This window comes from Mobula hypostoma, chromosome 8 (assembly GCF_963921235.1).
Source record: "Mobula hypostoma chromosome 8, sMobHyp1.1, whole genome shotgun sequence".
NCBI classification, from domain to species: domain Eukaryota; kingdom Metazoa; phylum Chordata; class Chondrichthyes; order Myliobatiformes; family Myliobatidae; genus Mobula; species Mobula hypostoma.
Genome location: NC_086104.1, coordinates 50,925,090 through 50,947,367, shown reverse-complemented (window position 1 = coordinate 50,947,367; position 22,278 = coordinate 50,925,090). Strand labels below are relative to the sequence as shown.

General features: G+C 40.0%; 1 protein-coding gene across 2 annotated transcripts in view; it reads left to right on the top strand.

The window, feature by feature from the left end:
- The first annotated feature begins 2,076 nt into the window (after positions 1 to 2,076).
- Positions 2,077 to 22,278, top strand: part of dusp10 (dual specificity phosphatase 10) — a 37,958-nt gene continuing 17,756 nt past the window's right edge. The window contains exons 1-2 of one of the 2 annotated variants that reach the window (XM_063055053.1): positions 2,077 to 2,316; positions 2,716 to 3,669. In XM_063055053.1, the coding sequence (XP_062911123.1) occupies positions 2,763 to 3,669 (907 nt within the window). In that variant the 5' untranslated portion in view covers positions 2,077 to 2,316; positions 2,716 to 2,762. Of the gene's footprint in view, positions 2,421 to 2,715; positions 3,670 to 22,278 lie in introns of both variants that reach the window. The other variant, XM_063055054.1, reaches the window with a different exon arrangement.

The following is a 22,278-nucleotide window of genomic DNA, read 5'->3' as shown; positions in this document are numbered from 1 at the left end:
CAGATGCTCCAGCTTCCCACATCTCAAAGATATGCCGGTAGGCTAATTAGATACCTTAGTTGCCTCTAGTAAAAGTGGCAAAATAATCAGCTAGTGCCATTTGGCTGCATTTAGCTTATATGCCTAAACCTTTCCTACTCATATACAGTACCTGTCCAAAAGTGTTTTAAATATTGTAATTGTACCTGCCTCTACCACTTTTTCTAGCATTTGGTTCCACGGACTGACACTCTCTGTGTGAAAAATAAGCCCCTCAAGTCCCCTTTAATCTTTCTCCTCTCACCATAATGCAAAGTCCTTCAGTTTTAGATTCTCCTGTCTTGGGGAAAAGTACGTGACCATTCAATTTATCCATTCCTCTCATGATTTTATATGTCTTTACAAGGTCACCCTTCGGCCTTCTATGCTCCAGGGAGAAAATCCCCAACCAATTCCTATAGCTGGTGACCAGAACTGCCCATAACATTCCTGCTGTAGTATCCCCAACATTGTATTCATCTGTAACATGATGTCCTAACTCTGGTATTCACTGCCCCAGTCAATGAAGGCAAGAGTGCCAAACGTCTTCTTCCACACCCTGTCTACCGGTTTCACCACTTTCAGGAAAATATGTGTTTGTTCTTCTGGGTCCACTGTTCTGTAGTGCTTTCCAGGGCCAATTGTTCAACTGCACTTCCTGCAAAATATGGCAGCAAATTATTAACAACTTTGAGGAAATTTTTTGGGCATAATTTCCTCCAATTTTAATTTAAAAGAGAACTCCATAATGCAAGGAGTTCAAGTTATTAGCTGTTATATAAAAACACACAACATTCATCTCTAAATTGCTTTTCACAATTTCAGAATGTACAAAACTGCTTCATAGGGTTAACACTTTTGAAGGGTTGTAACTGTTGGATTATAGGAAACATGGCAGCTAATTTGCAATTTCCACAGGCATGTCACCAGTTTCGGCTTCTGTTAGACTAATTAAAGCAAAACTATCGTCCAGAATATCAAGAGAAAATTACCAAAGCAGGGAATTTAAATAGTATGTGTAAGTTATAAGATACCCGTTTAAAATCTCTTCTGGGAAAAAGAAACATAAAATTGACACCTGAATATAAATTGTGTTTAATACTGAAGGACTGGGCATGACAGGGGATTCGATTGACGGTAATCAGCAGCCGGGGGATATTTTCTTCTTTATCACACCCGGACACTTTCGTGTTTTGGAGGACAGTATGTTGGTTTTCAATCATGTTGGTATGATGATCAGCACACGATATTTTCCGCCAGGTACTGCAACTCGCCGATCTTATACACTCGAACATAACTCTTATATGGAAGAAATATTAACGAAATCAAATTAATCGAGCAAAGGAGAAGTGATATGATTAACCTGAATTTGATACCGCTTGCGTTCTTCATGCTTAACTAATCAAAACGTCGTCCAACCAATTACCTGGCCGGCAGCACTGACATCAGCGCTCGACATCCGGAGATTATCATTTTACCATGCTCCTCAAGTTAAACTCGTGCATTCATGTCAGGTCTGGGTTACGTTCCGGCGCAACGTTAGCGGCTGTTTTTTTAATGCAGTACTGTATGCTCAGCCGTAACACTGCAGAACCCGGTGAAGTTACTAGCGGATACAAAATAAAGTATCCATTCCGTCGAAGCACACGGATCCCAGGAAATGCCAACATAATACTTTCACGGGTCACTTTCCCTTGTAAGTCTATTCCCCACCAAAAAAAATGTGAAACATTAGGGTCTGCACGGAATGATTTTAAACTTATTTTTATTTAAAAATAAAGTTCATGGACAAGCATTGATGCGAATAAGTAAAGAAAAATGAAATTCAAAACAATGCGTACGAAAGGCATACCTCCGCCGTGTGTGCCTCACTACGGTCACTTTAATTGCCCCGTTGCTGCAGGCGCTGTAAACACTGAAAACCCACTTCATTCCGGGTCTGGGCTCCGTTTTCTGCCCGCCCATTGGCTGCCAATGATATCATGCTTGCGACATCGCGTTCCCCCTCCCTCCGTCCGCCCGCCTTCCGCGACTGCCGATTGGTGAATGCGTCAAAGGGCGGTTCCCTGTCCGGAAAGCGTGAGCTGCAGTGGGCTAGCTTCAATATCAATCACACAGCTGGCTCCGCCTTCGAGACAGGTTAAATTAACGCGCTGTATAAGTGCTGCCAAATTAAAGTGGCAATGATCGTGCGCGTATGCCGAATGAGTAAAAGTCTCGAAATCGTAATAAATAACAGAAAGTAAATAATTAGAGAGACACGCATGTCATCAAGGTTCAGCAGAAAAACTCTGTAATGTAAGTAGATCTTATGAATGTGCCCAGGAGCTTGTAGAGGACTACCGCAGACGGGACGTGCCGCTCTCTCGCAGGCTGGGGACAAGTGTGCGCGCTGTGTGAAAGTGAGTGCGAATGTGAGTGAATGGGGGGTGGGGGGGGGTCTGATTCCGTCCGGCTCTGCCATTAAACCAATCAATCTTGAAGCTTTATTAGGATAATAATTAGCGAGCTTATTTAAAGTCAAGTCTACTGCTTGCCAACTGCATGCGTTCTTTACTCCAGTTTATTTTTAGTTGAGTTCTCCGTCTATTTGCAGCAGTGTGCCTTTTAATTTATACCACCCTCCCCAACATGCACACATACACACCCTCCCCTCTGCTCTGCTCGATGCTGACAGTACATTTGATCCCGTTTCAGTCCATTTAGTCCTCGGATCGACAGCAGCGCCCACCACCATTATCCTGATGCCTCCATCCCCTCTAGACGAACGGATTGTTGGTGTGGTGGCATTACCGAGGCCGGTCAGACCGCAGGAACTCCATCTCCGCTTGGATAACACCTACGTGGCTTCTACTCCAGCGATCACTGCCCCGACTATTACCAAACCAAATATCCAGAGCACGACCCTCAGCCCAGCGGCTGAGGTTTCGTTCCGAAGCGTCAACTTTACGTATATGCCATCATCCAACGGCTCGGTGCGCTCCCTGTCCTGCGGATGCAGCGGCGCTAGTTGCTGCACTGTGACTACCTACGAGAATAAGGGCAACGGGGGCGATCAGACCCAAGGATCAGTGGGCAACAGCAACCTCGTCCCAGCCTCCGCTTCTAAACTCGGGACTTCGGCAAACTGTGGCTCCTGTGCAAATAATCAGATGGTGAGCAACAGCAGCAGTAATGAGAACGGTGGCACTCTGAATCCCCCAGCTTCTGCTTCTGCCAGTGGACTTGGAGGACTCCTGTCTCCTCCAAGTGGAGCCACAAAGCACATTGCCGCCGTCCGCACAATTTACCCCACCGAATTAGCCAAGAAACTGACCAAATGCAGCAAGGGCCCCCAGTCACAGAGCCAAGGTCCTGTGATCATAGACTGTCGTCCTTTCATGGAGTACAACAAAAGCCATATCCAGGGAGCCGTCCACATTAACTGTTCGGACAAGATCAGCAGGCGGAGGCTGCAGCAGGGCAAAATCACGGTCTTGGATCTCATCTCTTGCAGGGAAGGCAAGGACTCCTATAAAAGGATTTTCTCCAAGGAGATAATAGTTTACGATGAGAACACTAATGAACCCAACCGGGTAATGCCCTCCCAGCCACTGCATGTAGTGCTGGAATCGCTGAAACGAGAAGGCAAGGATCCGATGGTTTTAAAAGGTATTACTATTTAAATATTTCATTCAGTATAAAGGATTTTAACGATTGGAGGTTTTAGAAGATTATATACATGTCATTGCAGTAGGGTGCAGTATGTTATAAAAATATTATTTAAATTCGTTCTCTACTTCAAGGAAGTTACAGAAGGAATTGAGAGTATGTGTAAACAAAACGTTTTGTGAAACTAAATCAGTTCTTTTTAACATTTCAGAGCTATGGATTTTATATTCACTTCAGTCAGAACGTATTAATCATTTGCGAGAAGTTTTAATATATAAGGCAATTAAGTTTGAATTAATTTTTTGCATTGTTTTTGAAACGGGATTTTGAATGAAAACTATTGTTAAGAAAAACCACTTTCAGGAAACAGAGGAGAGCAGCGTGAAAAGGGAATACTGTATGTGTGGCACGTCCCCCTAACTACTGTGCATTAGTGTATTTCCAGCAGCAAGATGCCCATTAAGGATGATTCATGCAGATGCTAACAAGTTATGAAAGGTCCCAATTGCAAGGCAAACAAAATCTTTGATGCAGTGTCATTATGGACATTTGACTTAATGATATTGACTCTGGTTTTGAATGCAATGCAGTAAATGCAGTTTTTCAATCTCAGTGCAGTTAATTATCATGGATGAAGTGAGCACTAACAATATGAAATGCAGAGCAGGTTAGCTACTGCAGCACTGACCTTCGAAACAGACTGATGTGGGTATGAGTCCTCTGGCATCTTGTCACTCATTCATCTGGCAATATTTGGGACTGAATCTCCCAAATTTAGCCAGGCTGCCAGGTAGACCACTTTTTGCAAATCAGGTCTCCTTCAAGGGGAACACAATGATTTTGGCTATCCAACTCACATATTATGCTTCTTTTGTTGAGTAACTGCAGAGCAATATGTGACCTTCATTGTCATTAGGCCTACTTGGAAGAGAGGGCCTACAATGGAAAATGTGCAAATATGGTAGGATGGAAGAGGACATATTAGAAAACACATGGATGAGTATCTCAGTATTAAAGCAGTTGCAGCAAGAGTAGTATGGTGAAGTATTAAGGCCACAAACACAAAAATGGATTTAACAGGAAATATAAAATCTGTACTAGTTATTGGTTTAACCATTGATTAGATAGTTATGGCAGTTTTTAAGATCCCTTTGATTAAAAAAAAGGACTGAAGATCCAGAAAGGCCCCTAGATTAGCTCCAGTGATTTACAGCTTGAGTCATGAGAATGAAGAAAATTGAGCTTTTTTATTTTTGAATTTACCAAATGAGGGGTATTAGGTTGAAAGTAAAGAAATGAGACCATTAAGTGGACCAGAATGGTTTATGTACAATAATAAAATGAGTCATTGGAATTAATATTTGCCCATTGGAAAATAAATTAACTCAAGACTGTGATTGACAATGAAATGGTAGACATTCTAAATGAGCACTTTGTATCCCTTTACATATTTTAGGCAAGGGGAAATGTATATCACTGACACAAAATAATCTAGAAGAAAAGGGGCGGAGTTCAGTATATCGAATATGTTTAACAGTGTTAATTGAAAACATAATTGAACGTAAGGTAACCAAGAATACAAAGCCCTGTAAGCACCACTTCAGATGTTAAAGAAATGTGAATAAATTGCTGCCACAATTTTGCATGACATATTTTTCCAAAGCATTCTATACTCTGTGATTCTGTTTTTGGATTAGAAAACTGCAACTATATTTGCTCCATATTTTCAGATTAGAAGAATGGGTGACTACAGGTCTGACAGTTTAATATAAGTACTGGGGAAGTGGCAAATATATTGTCAGACTCCATGATTGAACATTGGAGCAGATAGTAGCAGATTAGAATTGGATGGATTTGTAATGGACATTGTATGATTAATTTAATTGGATTCTTTGTGATGATCATGTATATGAGCCTGTGGGAAGATAAGCGAAAACAAGTGCTAATGTTGACTTGGAAACAGAAGATGCAAATAGGGATAATACTTCATCTAGTTAGAAGAACGACAAGTGATGTTTCCCACGAAAAATAGGGCTTTGCTTTTCAATGTGTATGTGGAGAAAAGATATGGACATTGTATATTCAATTAGATGTCTCTAATTCAGGGAGCATTTTGAAGTTGGAATAGTTGGTTAGATATTAACTGTGTAAGTGGGTAATATAAGATGGATTGTGAAATTTTGGATCTAAAAATTAAAAGGAAAACTTTTTAGGAGGATATGAAATGTAAAGAAACAGATTTATTACTCATTATAGGCAAGAAGACTCTTTTTGGGAGAAGAGAAAAAAGGAATCAAAAAATCTTGTGGGATATTAGATACATAAAAGAGGAAGTTGTGCATCAGTTATGTGGAACCTTGCTCAAATGTCATGGTTTACCATAATCGACATGAACATTTAACTACCTCAGGAAGAATATATTGGACTTGGTAAAAAAAATGCAGCATTGATTAACCAGAATGATACCAGAGCTTAGAATATTGGATTATGAGGGAGGATTGCGAAGATTTGGTTTGTATTCCATTTTTAAAGTCATTGAATGGTTATACTATCAAGGACTTTAAAATATTAAAAGGACTCAGTGAAGTAGGTATAGAAAAACAATTTCATCTGACTGGAAATGATGAGCTATAGTCTTAAAACTAGACTTCAGCAGGCCATAAAAATGGGTGCCCTCTCCCACAAAGGTCTTTTGGATGCCCATACAACTGGAACTTCAGAGAAAGTTTCTTTTTCTTATTAGACAATAGTGTTAAGAGATGTAGCGTTTCAATGGACTTAAGTGAAGGTAAGTATGCTTGACAGTCAGAATGACCAGCTGCCATTCTGGCTGTGAATCTATAGGCAGACACTTGGGCCGTAATGGATTTTAATCTCCATACAGTAATTTCATCTATGTAAATTAACTCACTATGGATTAAAATTACATAGTGTAGGTACACAGGCAAACTTTTCCCAACAGGTCTGTGCTGGTGTTCATGTCCACACATTTTGCTGCATTATTTCTAACTGGGTTACCAATGCTAGTTGTTGAATTAGTATTCAATCAGAGGCTCTCGATATGAAAAGCTGTGGGTTGAGCCTCCACTGTGGTAGCTGGAGAAATTAATATTAAAAGTCTAGTGTCAGTAAACTGTTACATTTCCATAAAACCCCATCTGGTTCACTAATATCCTTCTGGGAAGGAAATTTACCCCATTGCCTTGTGTGGCCTGTATATGACTTTATTTGCTTGACTTTTAACTGTCCTCTGAAATAGCCTAGATTGCATTCAGAAGTAAACAATAAATGCTATTCTTGTCAGTAAAATCTATATCCTGCGAGCAAATTAAAAACCTTATATTTCAAAATTTCATCCATCTCTTCTCTTTTGAAAATATACAAACTATTTGTCTCCACATCTACTGCGGTGGTAAGTTCTAACTTCTATCCATGTGATATTTTTTCATTATTCCACATTGTATTTATTTGAAACCATCTTGTATTCATTGTCATTAAGTTTGAATTCTCCCACACTCTCCTGACATCTAACCTTCCAATTTGCTCATTATTTTGAAAACATTTATTGTCCATTTTAAATCTTTTTCAAACAAGAAATCTCCAACCTGGTCAGTCCTTCCTGATAACTGTTATTCTTTCAGTTCTGGTATCAGAGTTGTATATCAACTTTGCACTTACTCCATCACATTATCCTGACAGCGTAGTGTAGTAATGGGCATTCAGGCCTGTTGCAAGAGTTCTGGCTGCAGAAAGCCCCTCCCACTCACCAGCTTTTTAACCTAATTTTATATTTTTCTATTTTCTTATTTTGTCCTGATCAAAGTTACCTTGAAACATGTTACCTCACCCACTTCACGTGGGTAGCAAGGTTAACATTCTAATGTACTTTGAGTAAATATGCTTCTTATGAATTGTTTTTATTACTGACAAAGTTATATTTAGATATTTTTATTTGATCTGAAATATATGGGCTACAGGCTTTGGCAATTTAAAATATCTGTAGTTTTATTCAGTCAAGTCATTAATAATTTTAATAATTCTTGTGCATGCACACACCTCATCATTGGAGTGTCAATATCCTGGAAGTCTATCCCTTAAGGAAACATGGGAGTATCTTTACCACAACTATAATCATTAAAGTGGGGGGGGGCATCTCACCACCATTGTCTCAGGGGCGGTTATGGGGGGAGAAAAAGCACGCACATCCAACCCATCCTACACTCACAAGCTAAGGAAAATACTTTAACACCTAACTGGAGTAGAGAGAAGTAAATGTGATTGTGCACTGGTGGCAGACCTCACTCAGTTTTCCCAAGCTTTGTCAGGGCTGCCAGATTCTTCTTTCTGCAGGTCACCCAACAGAGGCCCAGTATCTTAGTGGTAGAAACAGACCGATACCTGAGAACCAAGCCATTGCCTATTAGTATCTGACAGTTAAGCAGGTTAGCATGGCTTTTAAATTGATAGTTCTATAGAGCAAAATAAGAAGTGGCTGTTGGTGAACAAATCTGAAGGAAGCAGCTTCCAAGTACTGTAAGAAAGACTTTGTATTGCTCGAGTTACAATGGCAATAAAGGGAAAGAGCAGGAAACTGGAATTAAGTAGAAAATACTTACAAATTCTGTACAGGATGGCAGAGCACAATGTCCTTTGGCTGCTGCAAAATGTTTTTTAATGTGAAGATATAATATCAAAATAAAATGATGGTATCAGCGATTTAGGAACAGCTTCTTCCCCTCTGCCATCCAGTTCCTAAATCTTTGGACACTACCTCACTTTTTTTTAATATACAGTAGTACAGCATTTCTGATTTTGCATTTTTTTAGTCTATTCAATACACATAATTGATTCGCTTGTTTATTTATGCTGCCAAGTTAACAAATTTCACGTCACATGCCGGTGATAATATACCTGATTCTGATTCTGATACAATAATGGTTCTATGTGTGATATAACATCGCACTGGTTTTAGCTTTACTCTTCAAACTCTCAACATATTTATATGCAATCTAAATGGCTGCCCTATCATTCAGTTTCCATTTATGTTTGCAAATACTGTTGCTTGGAGATAGCGCGTCTACGTCCAGACTGTGGCACTGAATGTCCGCTCCAAGTTTGGTATTGGCAGTTAGGCCTATCGCTGTTTCAAAGGTTTCTGAATATAAATTGAACTGGAGGCCACAGTGTTGTTTTCAGGATTGAATTACTGTTTAAATTGAGGGTGGTTCAGCAAGGGAGTGTGTTTGGAAAGGTGTTGATAGATGTTTAGGACGACATAAAGCTCTTATTTTATCAACTGGAAATAGAGAACTTGGATCGATGATATGATATGAACAAGAAAAAAGGCTGTTTAAGACAGATTTGCATTTAACCTTCTGAGTCAGGAAGGACTTTTGATAATTTGCTTATATCAGGACTTCACAAAAAATTTGCTTATATCTGATTTGTGTACGCATTGACTTTGTTTAGGTCAATCCAAATGATCTCAAATAATTTAGAGTTGTAGAATTTAACAAGGTTGCAACAATATCTAGTTGTTTTTGATTCAGTTCATCTTTTGAATTCAGCTAAGGAGCGCCCAACCTCAATTCCTTTTGATATTATAATGCACTAAATTCATGAAATTTGTATATCACATGCTGGTCCATCAAGTAAAATAACTTGTTTTTCATTCAAACCTTATGCAGTGCGTAGGTCAAGAATCCATGTAGTTGCATCAAGCTGTCTAGTATGGACTGCTAATGCACTTGCAGGAATCGAGAAAGTGTCCTTTAATAGTTCTCAATATTAGTAGGTGCGATCAATCGAGTCACGGGTGATGTCCTCCAGTGGGGTTGCCTACTTCTGGTTCATTGAGTTTTGGTAGAGGGCTGGTCTGGGATGTTAGGGTGGACTCCGTTAATGGTGAATGCCAGCGCATGGCTTTATTTAACTTGGGGAGGCTGATGCACGAGTAGCCACCACACAGTCCTTGCCAGATCGGGGTCAGGGTCATGGAATGAAAGATGACTGAGGACCCCTTACTGCTGCAGCCTCCCTCCACCTTTCCCACCATTGTGATGTCCAATCACAAACAAGGGAAGATTTGCTGCTGCTGGAAATGCAGGTAACACACACAAAATGCTGGAGGAACTCAGCAGGCCAGGCAGCATCTATGGAAAAGAGTACAGCTGATGTTTCGGGTGATGTGTCATCACCTACCGCCAACAAGATTTTGAGCACATGATTACTGATTTAGTGCTAAAGTACACTGATGCTACAAAACAATGGAGGGAAATTAGCAGGATACCTTCAGGATGCATACACAAAAGTAAATTATAAATCGTATTTTGTCATTGAGTCTTAGGTTCTGGTGCCCGAAAATGATGCACTGCTGTGTTAGCTAGCAATTCTCGTGCACTATCAAAATCTCTTTTAATATTAAGTTACTGTGGTAAACCATCACTGCAAACTATAAAGAGGCAAGCGAAGGCAAAACAAATTCAGGAGATGTGCACTGCTAAATTGATGCCCTTGGAGTTGGAGTCATGTTGTTTGAAGTGAATGATTTGGAGAGGAGAAGATGAGGCAGTGGAGTTCTGATGCACCATCCAGTTAACTTGGGTGTGAGGGTAGATCACTCTTAAGTGCTGAGCTGATTTGGAGAGGTCGAAAACGACTTCTTTGGCATCAAAATCTAGACCTGAAGAGAATCACTGGACAGCGTGTTCCAGGCCGGGAGCAATTCACTTCGGCAGAGCTTGGGTCCTAATGCGAGGCATGATCCGCTGTTTGGACAATTTAAATGCAGGCCCAGGTACACTCTAAAGGCAGGGTGTTGAGAGTCAGGGGAGGTTGGATCACTGTTAAGTGCTGAGCCAATTTGGAGAGATCGAGAATGGCTTCGGCAGCAAAATCTCAGCCTGAAGCAAATCGCTGGGCAGCATGTTCTAGGCCTGGAACGACTCACCGTAGAGGTGCATGGCTCCTAAGGAATTGATTTCATTGGGAATGCTGTAGATGGTGCTCATTTCTGTTGTTTGCATGATTTGTGCCTTTTTCCTCTTTCTCTGCGTTTACTGGGGGCTGGTCTTTATTTTTTTAATTTGGTTCTTTGGGGTTTCTTGCATTGTGGCTGTCTGTAAGCAAATAAATCTCAAGGTTATATATACATTCTTTGTTAATAAATGTAGTTTGAATCTCGATTTGGTTTTTCACTCAAGTAAAATGAACAAAACTTTGAAAATATTTTCCATTAAAGACATTAGAAGTATCAATGTTTTGTGTGGATGTTGTCATGTAGTTGAAGCTGGAATTTCAGATAGTTAGTCATTCTGTACAGGATGTACTAAAAATATTTTTTTATTCTTACTTGGAAAATTTTGACTGAAAATCCATCACCTCTAGGACATTTTTTTAAAATAACAGTTATTTTCCTACCATAACTAATTAAAGAGTCACTATTGTTCTGAAATAATGCTTGTTTCTTGCTGGTGGTTCTTGGAGAATCACAAAGATCTTTGTGAATCTGCTCATCTCTGACCTTCTTGCCAGTGCATTGACTGAAGTCAGAGACCAGCTAGCGATTGCAGGTCAGTGAATTTGCTTCAGTTGTATTGACCTGAGGGGTCTAAATCAAAGCAAACTTAGCTCCTTAGCTTTGTCACCTAGAAACATGCAATTTTTGAAAGGTGTTGCTGATTTTGATTGAAAAGTTAAGTACAGGTAAAAGGCTGTTTTCTTTCTTAAACATAATGCTTTCAATTAATTTATAGTGTTTAAATTTCTAAGTAAATATACCTTGGGGTGGGTGACGTTAAAATATTTGCCTTTTTCTATTTTATTTCCTTAAATCCAATGGAACTGTTTTAAAAACAACTTACGAAGGTCTTTCTTTGACAACAGTAACTTGTCAAAAGATTATGCAGGTTATCCATGGGTACCATGTTAGCATCTGCTAGTCAACAACTTGTTGCCACTTGCAGATTACTTCACTTCATGTGATGAACCCTTTAGGGTATTAGGTGGGACCACAAAAATAGCATAAGCACAGGAATACTGTGGGGTGGGGGTGGGTAACAGTATGAGAAGCAGACTGAAATTGATATTGCAGTCTGGAGGAAGATCCTTTTCGTACTGATATGTTATTACACCAGTCTCCTGCTTTCACATTGACTATGCTTTTTTTTTGAATCTGTGTAAGGGCTGACAAACAAACCAAGAGCAACACCAGTGCAGCAGATATTCTGCAAATCACAAACAGCTTTGATTGATGCATGCTGTTACGAATGCACAAATGACGAAGCAACTTATGGTGTGAATTGCAGACTGTGGCAAATTACTGGCCAATTTGCTCAGCTGTGCCATTAGCCTCATGAATATGGTATGTTGTAATTAGCCTACCCATGTTTTTTCATGAAGTTGCAGAATTTGCACCTTAATTGCCATTAAATATACCATTTTAAAAAGTTAAGCACATGTAAGTAATGGTGTTGTATGTGTTAATGACCGCAACTTAACCTCTCTTGCACATAAAGTAAATGATTGGAAGACTGGAATTCCTTCATGATGAGCTGTTGTGGAAGATTATAACTAATTTTTTTCTTTGTATTATTCTTTTTAATCTATTCTATTTTCATCTCTATTTCTCTTTCTGATTACCAATTCTAACAACATACTTTTCTCAGTTCTTCTGGCTATTTCTCAATCCTTCTATCCCATTGGTTAAGGAGATGTACCATCTGTCCAATAGTTTATCACTTGTCGATGTCACTGTGCTATTCTCAGAGTGCATTTCCAGACCGTACCTGCTGTGTTGCTTTTTAATGAGTAGGACTTGCTATGCAACAATAGATAATTCCAGACTGAGGGGGCATAGTTTTAAGGTGCTTGGAAGTAGGTACAAGGGGGAATGTCAGAGGTAAGTTTTTCGCACAGAGAGTGGTGGGTGGAAGACCAAAAAAGCTATAAGAAGGGACAAGATGAAATACGAGGGCAGACTAGCCAATAATATAAAGCAGAATATAATATTAATGGTAAGCCTCTTGGCGAAGTGGAGGATCAGCGAGATTTTGGGGTCCATAGCTATAGAACACTCAAAGCTGCTGCGCAGGTTAACAAGTGTTGTTAAGAAGGTGTATGGTGTGTTGGCCTTCATCAACTGTGGGACCAAGTTCAAGAACCATAAGGAAATGTTACACCTATATAAGACTTTAGTTAGACCCCACTTGGAATACTGTGTTCAGTTCTGGTCACTTCATTACCGGAAGGATGTGAATGCCATAGAGAGAGTGCAGAGGAAATTTACAAGGGTGTTACCTGGATTGGGGAGCATGCCTTATGAGAACAGGTTGAGTGAACTTGGCCTTTTCTCCTTGGAACAACAGAGGATGAGAGGTGACCTGATAGAGGTGTATAAGATGATGAGAGGCATTGATGGTGTGGATAGCCAAAGACTTATTCCCTGGGCTGAAATAGCTTACACGAGGGGGCATAGTTTTAAGGTGCTTGGAAGTAGGTACAAGGGGGATAGCAGAGGTAAGTTTTTCATGCAGAGTGGTGCGTGTGTGGAATGCACTGCCAGCAAATATAATAGGGTTTTTTAAGAGACTTAGATGGGTACATGGAGTTTGAAAAATGGAGGGCTATGCAGTAGGGAAATTCTAGGCAGCTTCTAGAGTAGGTTACATGGTCAGCACAACATTGTGGGCTGAAGAGCCTGTAAAGTGCTGTAGATTTTCTATGTTCTATGAAAGTGATAACATCAGATTCAATCACAAACAAGAGAAAATCTGCAGGTGCTGGAAATCCAAGCAACACACACAAAATACTGGAGGAACTCAGCAAGCCAGGTAGCATCTATGCATCTATGGAAAAGAGTACAGTCGACGTTTTGGGTGATGTGTTGCTGAGACCTAATGAAGGGTCTCGGTCTGAAACGTCAACTGATTACTCTTTTCCATAGACGCTGCCTGGCCTGCTGAGGGGTGTGTGTGTGTGTGTGTGTGTGTTGCAATGTCAGATTCAATACAATATTACACTGAAACCCAACAGGCTATTCTGCAAATTTCATATTTAAAATTTTCTTTTTGTAACTTGCATAAACAGCCTTGGGTGACCTATAATCTTATTTTAAAAGTGGGTGAAGTATGTGATAGGGAATGGTATAGTCATAGTCATACTTTATGGATCCCGGGGGAAATTTGGTTTTCGTTACAGTTGCACCATAAATAATTAAATAGTAATAAAACCATAAATAGTTAAATAGTAACGTGTAAATTATGCCAGGAAATAAGTCCAGGACCAGCCTATTGGCTCAGGGTGTCTGACCCTCCAAGGGAGGAGTTGTAAAGTTTGATGGCCACAGGCAGGAATGACTTCCTATGACGCTCTGTGTTGCATCTCGGTGGAATGAGTCTCTGGCTGAATGTACTCCTGTGCCCAACCAGTACATTATGTAGTGGATGGGAGACATTGACCAAGATGGCATGCAACTTAGACAGCATCCTCTTTTCAGACACCACCATCAGGGAGTCCAGTTCCATCCCCACAACATCACTGGCCTTACGGATGAGTTTGTTGATTCTGTTGGTGTCTGCTACATTAATAATTAATACATTAATAATGTTGGTAAAGGTTAGTGTAGATGGATAGCAAAAACTGAGCTACCAGAAGAACTCATTGGGCTTAGCAATATCTGTTCAGAGAAGTGGACCATCAACATTTCTAAGTTCAAATGGACTGGGAGAGTAGATGGATGGCTGAGCAACTTGGACAGCATCCTCAGAGAGTCCAGTTCCATCCCCACAACATCACTGGCCTTACGAATGAGTTTTTTACAGTGTTTTCAGTCACCTCATAAGTTGAAAGTGTCTGGGTTTAAAAAAAAAATACAAACAAAAATGTGTAGGCACCTAGGAAACGCCACACTCTTGCAGATGCTAGGCTCTAAAGTCATTCATCAAACTCCCAAAAAAAAGCAAACTAATCCAAAATAAAGCAATTGTTTCATATTTCAGCTGTAAAACTCTTTTCATACCTCTGCAGATTTTAGTTCCTCCTAGCACTTTTTCTGGTGTTAAACTTCCCCGAATAAAGTCAAAATGTGTCCACAGTGAGATTTAATTCTCACTGGTTTAGAGGAACCCTGCCCAGAAGTTTGCATGCATCTAACCAGAGTCTACACCATACTTTGCCATCTGTACCAACATAGCATTCATGGAACAGTCTCAATAGTACTAGGAGCACATTGTAATTTTCATATATGCTCACATTAACAGGGCTGGTAGCGTAATGGCATCAGCGCCAGACTTCGGAGCGAAAGCTCCCGAGTTCGAATCCAGCCGGCTCCCTTGCACGCTTTCCATCCGTGCTGGGTTGAGCGTCGAGCTAGCAACTCAGCCTCATAAAAATAAGAAAGCCTGCTAAAAAAAATGCCATCACGACGACGTCCCAATGACTCCACTCAGAGTTAAGGGCTTTCGTCTTCTTCTTCTTCTTCTTTTTCTTCACATTAACAGGGAATCACAATTAGCTGCTGGGATACTCATTCAAAGGTACACATACTGTAGGTGGTATTACACCAAGCGACAGACCATTCTGGGTGAGTCGAAGATATTGAGGCGGGAGGTGTCCATAAGCAAAGACTCAACCACTCAGACTGTCTGAAGAGTCAGAACATCTGACCTAGACTCCCTAGACAAATCATGTATTTGCTGGCTATGGTTTACAAAAGCTGTAAGCTCTGACTATCTGCAGGAAGACCTTCAACCTTGCCCCTGTGTCTGGACTGCACTCCAAAGTCAAGGCCGTGATGACTTACCTCCTCGAGATATTTAAGCAGTTATGCTGATCTTTGCTGTGTTTCCCACCTTGTGTCACTGTTGTGTCAAAGGGGTCACCCAAGCATTGTATTAGCAAGGGAATAACTTTGGCAGCAATAAGGTGACACATCGGGCCCTGGTGTTTGCCAACATTGCTTGCTTCCCATGAGGGCAGACAGTAATTGACTATAGTCATATGTCCAAAAGGCCTCTCCTTATATACAGACCTCTTATCAATAGGAAATGGCCCTACTTCCCGAATGTGGCATGTATTGTCATCACAATGACTTTCTAGCAGTTGAGTGCCATTTTTTTAGGAAGCACACACAATACCTTTATTCTCAAAGAATCCACAATGCTGGACCATTTCAGTTGTCAGTACTGCCCTGAAGTATAGTTATTGGGGGAGAAGAGCTACTCTCCACTTTACTAGCTATTAACACCATTGTGGTCATCAGATGCAGCAGTTGACTGAAGATGCAATGACTGCTATGAATGCAGGAAACACAAAAAGTAGATCATCAAGCCTTTCAAGTGTATTCCAGCATTTAACATGATCATGGTTGATCACCTCTTCCATGCCATTTCTCAATACCCTTCTATTCCTTGATCTAAAATACTTATTCATCTCCGCTTTACATACATCTAAAGTTCTAATTACTACTACCAGCCAAGGGGGAGAAAATAAAGCTCCTGAAATTTACCATCCTCTGTGAGCAGAAATTTCAACATGGTTGTCAATAACTGGCCCACTTATCTTGTAAATTATGCCCCATTGTTTGTAGCTCTCCTACTAGTGAAAACGTCCAAATATCTACCCTGTCAAACTCTCATAAGATCTTAAATGCTTGAATCAGGTCATCGCTTATTCTTCTAGAATACAAGTCCAATATTAAGTCTCTCTTGGATCTCTCTCATCTTAGGAATTAGCCTAATGAGTTTTTTGTACTGCATCTAATTAAAATACTAATTTAGGTAAGGGAAGCAAAACTGTATGGAGTGTTCCAGGTGAGACCCCACCAAAACTCTATACAAGTGTAATAAAACATTTAAACAAAAAAACCAGCAGGTCAGGCAGCATGTATTCCATTGATGCTGCCTGTCCTGCTGAGTTCCTCCACCATTCTATATCTGTTACTCTGGATTTCCAGCATCTCATTCACTATCAGTCTCTACTCATTTAGATAATGACCTGCCTTTTGATTTCTCTTACCAAAGTTCATGAACTCATTGCCACATTAAACTCCATTTGCCAGTCTTTTGCCTACTCAGTCAATCTATCTATATCCCGTTGTAGATTTACAGTATTGTTATGCCCTTCTGCCTAATTTTGCATCATTGACAAATTCAGATACCCTACATATTGTTCCATTCTGCAAGTCGTTACTGTAAGTGGTGAACAATTATGGCCCAAGAACTGATTCCTGCACTATTTCACCAGTTACCTCCTTCCAACCTGAAAAAGGTCCCTTTTTCTACAAGGCATCCAATTTTCAATTCCGTCTCACACACTTGTTTTAAAACCTAGGGCATTAAATTTATGCTCATGAAAAATGCCATTGTTCTTGTGAAGACAGGGTCCTGTTGTCTGCAGCGCATACTAAGGATTATGATTGATGCTGCATACTGCACCATCCTACAAATCAACAGAACAACCAGTGGCAGAGGAAAAGCAGCATGGAGATGTGGATCCTGAAGAACAGCAGGAGTGAGAGGAAGAAGAAATATTCAGCGTACAGTGTATATGTCAAGTAAGGAAGCATGGCCAGCGGAAGATTTAACAAATTTGGAGGGGGTGGAGGAGAAAGAGAGAGAGCGAGGGAGAGACCTCTGATAAGTAACTTATAAATTAATTGTTCATAAGAGAAGACTTCCATGATTGTCTCTTTTTTAAAAAAAAGACAAATAATCTGGTGAGGGAGTCCAAATGATGCATAAAAACCCTTCACATCCTACCTTGCAAGTTCAGCTGCATTGTTGATATCATGAATAAATTACAGCTCCATTTATTTTACTTCAAAGGGCTTACTGTGGTGTCTTAGTATTTTTTTGCTTAAATAATTCAGACCTGAGCAGTAACATTTTCCAATGGCCATCCCTAATCTGCAGGTAAATGCAGTGGAGTACAGCCTACTCTGGTGTAGCATGTGAGCATATGACGTATGACATTTATTTTCAAATGCTCCTAGAGCAGCAAGCCAGCCTCTTTTTTTTTTTTTTTTTTTTTTTTTTGGAGTCTTTTGAGTCTTGGGGCCAATTGGAGAGGATGCAGCCCCTGGAATGTATCTCACTCCCCAGTAATTGAGTGAATAAGTTCTCTCTCTCTCTCCATTATGTGCATTGGTGTTGTATCGCTGACATGTGGAGCTATAAGAGCTGATGCAAAGTGTTGGAAGATGCAGTATATGAGTGAGGCACTGTCGTGGATCAGTGCATGTTTATGGCATAAACCACCCTTGCATTCTTAATCAGAGAATTTTGACCAATTTCAGATTGTTAGGAGTTCCTGTTTTAGTGCACCACTGTGGGTGAAATCCGGTTTTAAAGATGGATAGTTATTAATTTAAAAATTAATTGAATAATTTAGTAGTTACAGCACAGAAGGGGGTTCCGTGTGCCAAACCAGCTCAATCTCTGTCATTTATTTATTCTGTAGAAGGCCACAATTACATTTGTTTCCACTGGATTTGCAGGCTGTGCATTTCCAGATTCCAGTCATGTGCTGTCCTTTGAGAAGTGTTTCTTATGCCGTTCTTGATTCTCTTTCCCCTTTAGATTTTTCCTGGTTATTTAATAGCCAAACTTTTCTAACCCTTTTTCCCCTGAAAGCATGCTATTTTCAAACACACACAAGCAAATAGTTTTTGCCCTTGCTGAGAACTATGAACTTCAGTGACCTGATGTATACTGTAACTTCATGTGTACCTTGACTGCTTTGCCCTTGGCAGCCAGGTTAACAGTCACTGTTGGTTTCATAACCTCTGAATGATTCCAGGCAGCAACTGCAACTCACAATTTACAGTAGAAAGCAGACATCCCACCTCTCCCGGAAGTTCCGGGAGTCTCCTGCATATCGACAGTGGCTCCCTGACGTCCGCAAATTATATACAATCTCCCGGAAATCGATTTGATTTTTTTTTTATTTTTTTGAAAGCGAGTGAGCAAGAGGGGGAGGGAGAGAGAGAGAGAGCGAGTGACAGAAAGAGCAGCCTGATTGATCTCTCTTTGTGCTAAATAGGCCTATCAGTTTTCTCTGTGGGCGGGCTTTACAGTCGATTTAAAGGGGATTAGAGTGGGGTTTAAATTGGAGCGAAATTCCAAAATCGTCCGCAAAGACATCTTTAAAAACGCGCTCGCAGCAAGTAAATTCTTCGGGGTTTTTCCCTGAAATACTTCCACTTACAGGTACATCGAAGCCCGTGATGGGCTGGGTTTAAGCGCAGCCGGTTTCAGAAGAAAAAACGGTTTTAGTAAATACCCGGCCACCACCAAGGTCTCGTCATTAGGACAATGAACTGTTTACCTGTGCTGTGCACTTTATATGCATTTTGAATTACACTTTATTAAATAATGTGGTAATATATTTTATGTGGTGTGTGTGATATATGTATTGTGGCTACTCTGTGGTCCAGACAGAGGTTGTTTCATTTGTGGACAATCAGCCAGATGACAATAAATTTGAACTTGAAGATACAGAACTTCTAAATCACTCATTTAAAATCCCCCATTTCAATGTAAAAACAAGTAAGTTCTGATCCCGACTATTGGGGGCAATATGTGTGTGTGACTACGGACGTATTTGCGATCGGACGTTGTCCAGATGGATGTTCAGCAGCGCACACCTGTAATAAGGACACCTTATGCTTTTATTTCTTTTAGGGACCACAACATATCAGGGAGGCTAAGTGCAGGGAAAGCTGCTCAAGTATTTCACAGTTCTTTTCAACAGAAAACCAAAGTCTGACAGAGAGGGTCACTAGAGCTGAGGTGTACTTTACATCTTTCATTGTTGAGCATAACCTGCCATTCCAGTGTGTAAACACACAGGCAAGCTATTCAGGAAAATGTTTCCTGATTCAGAAATAGCAAAAAGACTATGCCTGCTCATCAACCAAGATAGCAGCTATTGTGAACATGGCACATTAAGACAGAATTCAGAGGTCAGCTGTCTCTGTGAATCTGATGTCTTGCAAAATTAACAAATTCATTGACACAGACTGCTATGAGGTTGAGACTTCCAGTTGAGACCTCCCTGAAATGAGATTTTGCAAGGTGTGATGTCTGAGAAAGCTCATCCAGACTGCCTGTTTCAGGAGAGCAGACCATATCAACTTTTCCTTCAATCCACAAAAACGGGCGAAGCATGCATTGATATGTGCACTGCAAGCTTCCCATTGTGTAGACATTCAGGGATTACACATATGTTCTTGAGGAGACCTCCCTGATGATTCTTCCTTGGTGAAAATTTACTCCGTAAGCATTATTCTGTAATCCTCTCTGGGTTCCTCTAAGTACCAGGAGACTTTCCCCAGCGCCATTCGTCATTGCAGCATCTATATATTCTACATTCTACAGCAACCTCCTTACAGTATGTGGTTTTGTGGTCTGTCAATTTTAAGAACCAACGACAAAGATCACATCTATTGGTCTGCATACAAATAAACACATAACTTGCAAAGCACAATGTCAGTTTCGGCAAGGAATTTCACAGGGAATCTTTTTTTTCTTTGTATGTGAGGTTATTGTTTTGTATCCATCTTGCATAAAACAATGTAAGGATGACGTGAAAAGAATGTGCAGAACATTTCCTAGTGTTCTCTTTGGGTTAGATACTCCAGCATGGTGCCTTTTGTCCTCATAGGAGTGTGTACATGAAAGGTCTAAGGCAATATTATCTAGAATAACCGAGGATTTATACCCAATGTCCCAGCTAATATTTAAATATTGCTCACCATCACCAAAGCAAAAGCAATTTATTTTCTAATTGTCAGATTTGGTGGAAATTGGTTGCTCTGTTTCCTGCTTTACTTCGTAAGCTGCGTGGTACTTTGTGAGACCTGAAAGGGATGTGAGGTTTTCCCTTTATCTCTAATTATCAAAGCAAAACCACTTGTAGTTTTGTTTGTAGCCTTGGCTACTTGCATTTTAGTTGAATGCTATATCTGAACCTCAATGCCTCCCTTGATCCATTGAGGTTCTGGTCTTAGTCAGCTGTTGCTTACCACATTAAACTGGATCTTAGAAATCCAGATTGATAGTGTGGATTCAGAAAGAGGAAACTCCTTCCACAGCCAGTTCGGTCAGCGAGCTGGAGCCAAGCAAAGACAAAAGAGTGAACTTGCAAATGAAGGCAATGCAATAGCGGAACTTGCTGTTGTCCTAACAAACATTTAATATCCTTCTGTGCAATATACTTGAAGAAATGGATTGTTGCTGTATGATATCATAAAATAACACGAGACTGTTTGCATTTTGTCTTCAAAATGCACCTAAAGTGAAGTTGGGACAGTTTATAAAATGCTTTGGTTATTGATTAATCATTTTTAAACTGAAAATTTATCCTGAAGATATCTTTTGGAGCAGCTAGGAAGCATAATATAATAAAGCAGAGATATGTGAAAGGAAATATTAAACATTATTAAAAACACATTAGGTAGGAGCATCCTAACGAAGGAATGGATGACTTGACATTACAGCTTCACTTTCTTTGTGGATTGTTAGGAATTTTTGCGAAGGAAGATAATTGAATAGATGGGCTTAACCTTTTCAAAAATTTACACCTGTTTAAACCATAACTCTAACTTTAAAGTTCTCCACCTGCCTTGTCACCATTGGAGCTGGATAATAACAATGACATCAGTTGGCATAACACCAATTTTTGAATACTAACAATACAAGGAATATTACTTTGTTTAGGCTGTGGTTCAAGTGGGGATAGATGAGGTAATACTAACAGGTGGTACAAGGCATAACTAACTGAACAAAGTACTGATAATCTTTGTAATAATTGCTCCACCCATATTCTGATGATGTGCATTGTTTGATGACTATCAATATAATGAACTGTAATATATACTAAGAAAAACAATGGCTCACAATGTGTCTCAATATTTATTTCTGTTTCATCAAAGATAGCTTCGGGAAACAAACGTTGCAATTCTGAAGATATGCAGTCATATTGAGTTTATCAGTCAATAATTCATTACTCCCCTATGCGTTTTCTGGATTTACATTCATGATTGCTTGCCAAGAGAGTTTAATGAACCATAAGTCAAGAGTAACTTTATTTTACTTTAAAACAGCGAATCATCACAATTAGTTTGGATTTAAGAACAAGCTTGAAGTTTTACTTACAGAGAATTACGTGTGAAATTGGTTATCAGACAGGCACTGCCATAAATGCAGTTAACTGATTTGAATACCTTTTTGGTGCAACCTACAATATCCTAGGTTTGTTCATCAAATAAGGCAGGAGGACTTTAGAAATTCTATTCAGAAGCTGGAGTTGTAGCCTGAGTAGATCCTTGATGGCTTATAGGTGTGTTAGGGATGGGAGGGGGAAAAAAATACTGAAGTCTCTTAACTATCCCAAAAGTATCAGCCTCCACCCCTGACATCAATAAATAAATAGACGAACACACTTATGCTGATACTCGGGAGCATCTTGAAGTGAAGGAAATAGTAACAGCATGTCAGAGAAATATTGAATCAAGATCACCAGTACGTCAAAGTATTAGCAATGCTAACTTCTCCAGCCTGTCCCTTTAATAAGGATCATTCAGAAGCAGTTGTTTGACAGGTTGTTCTT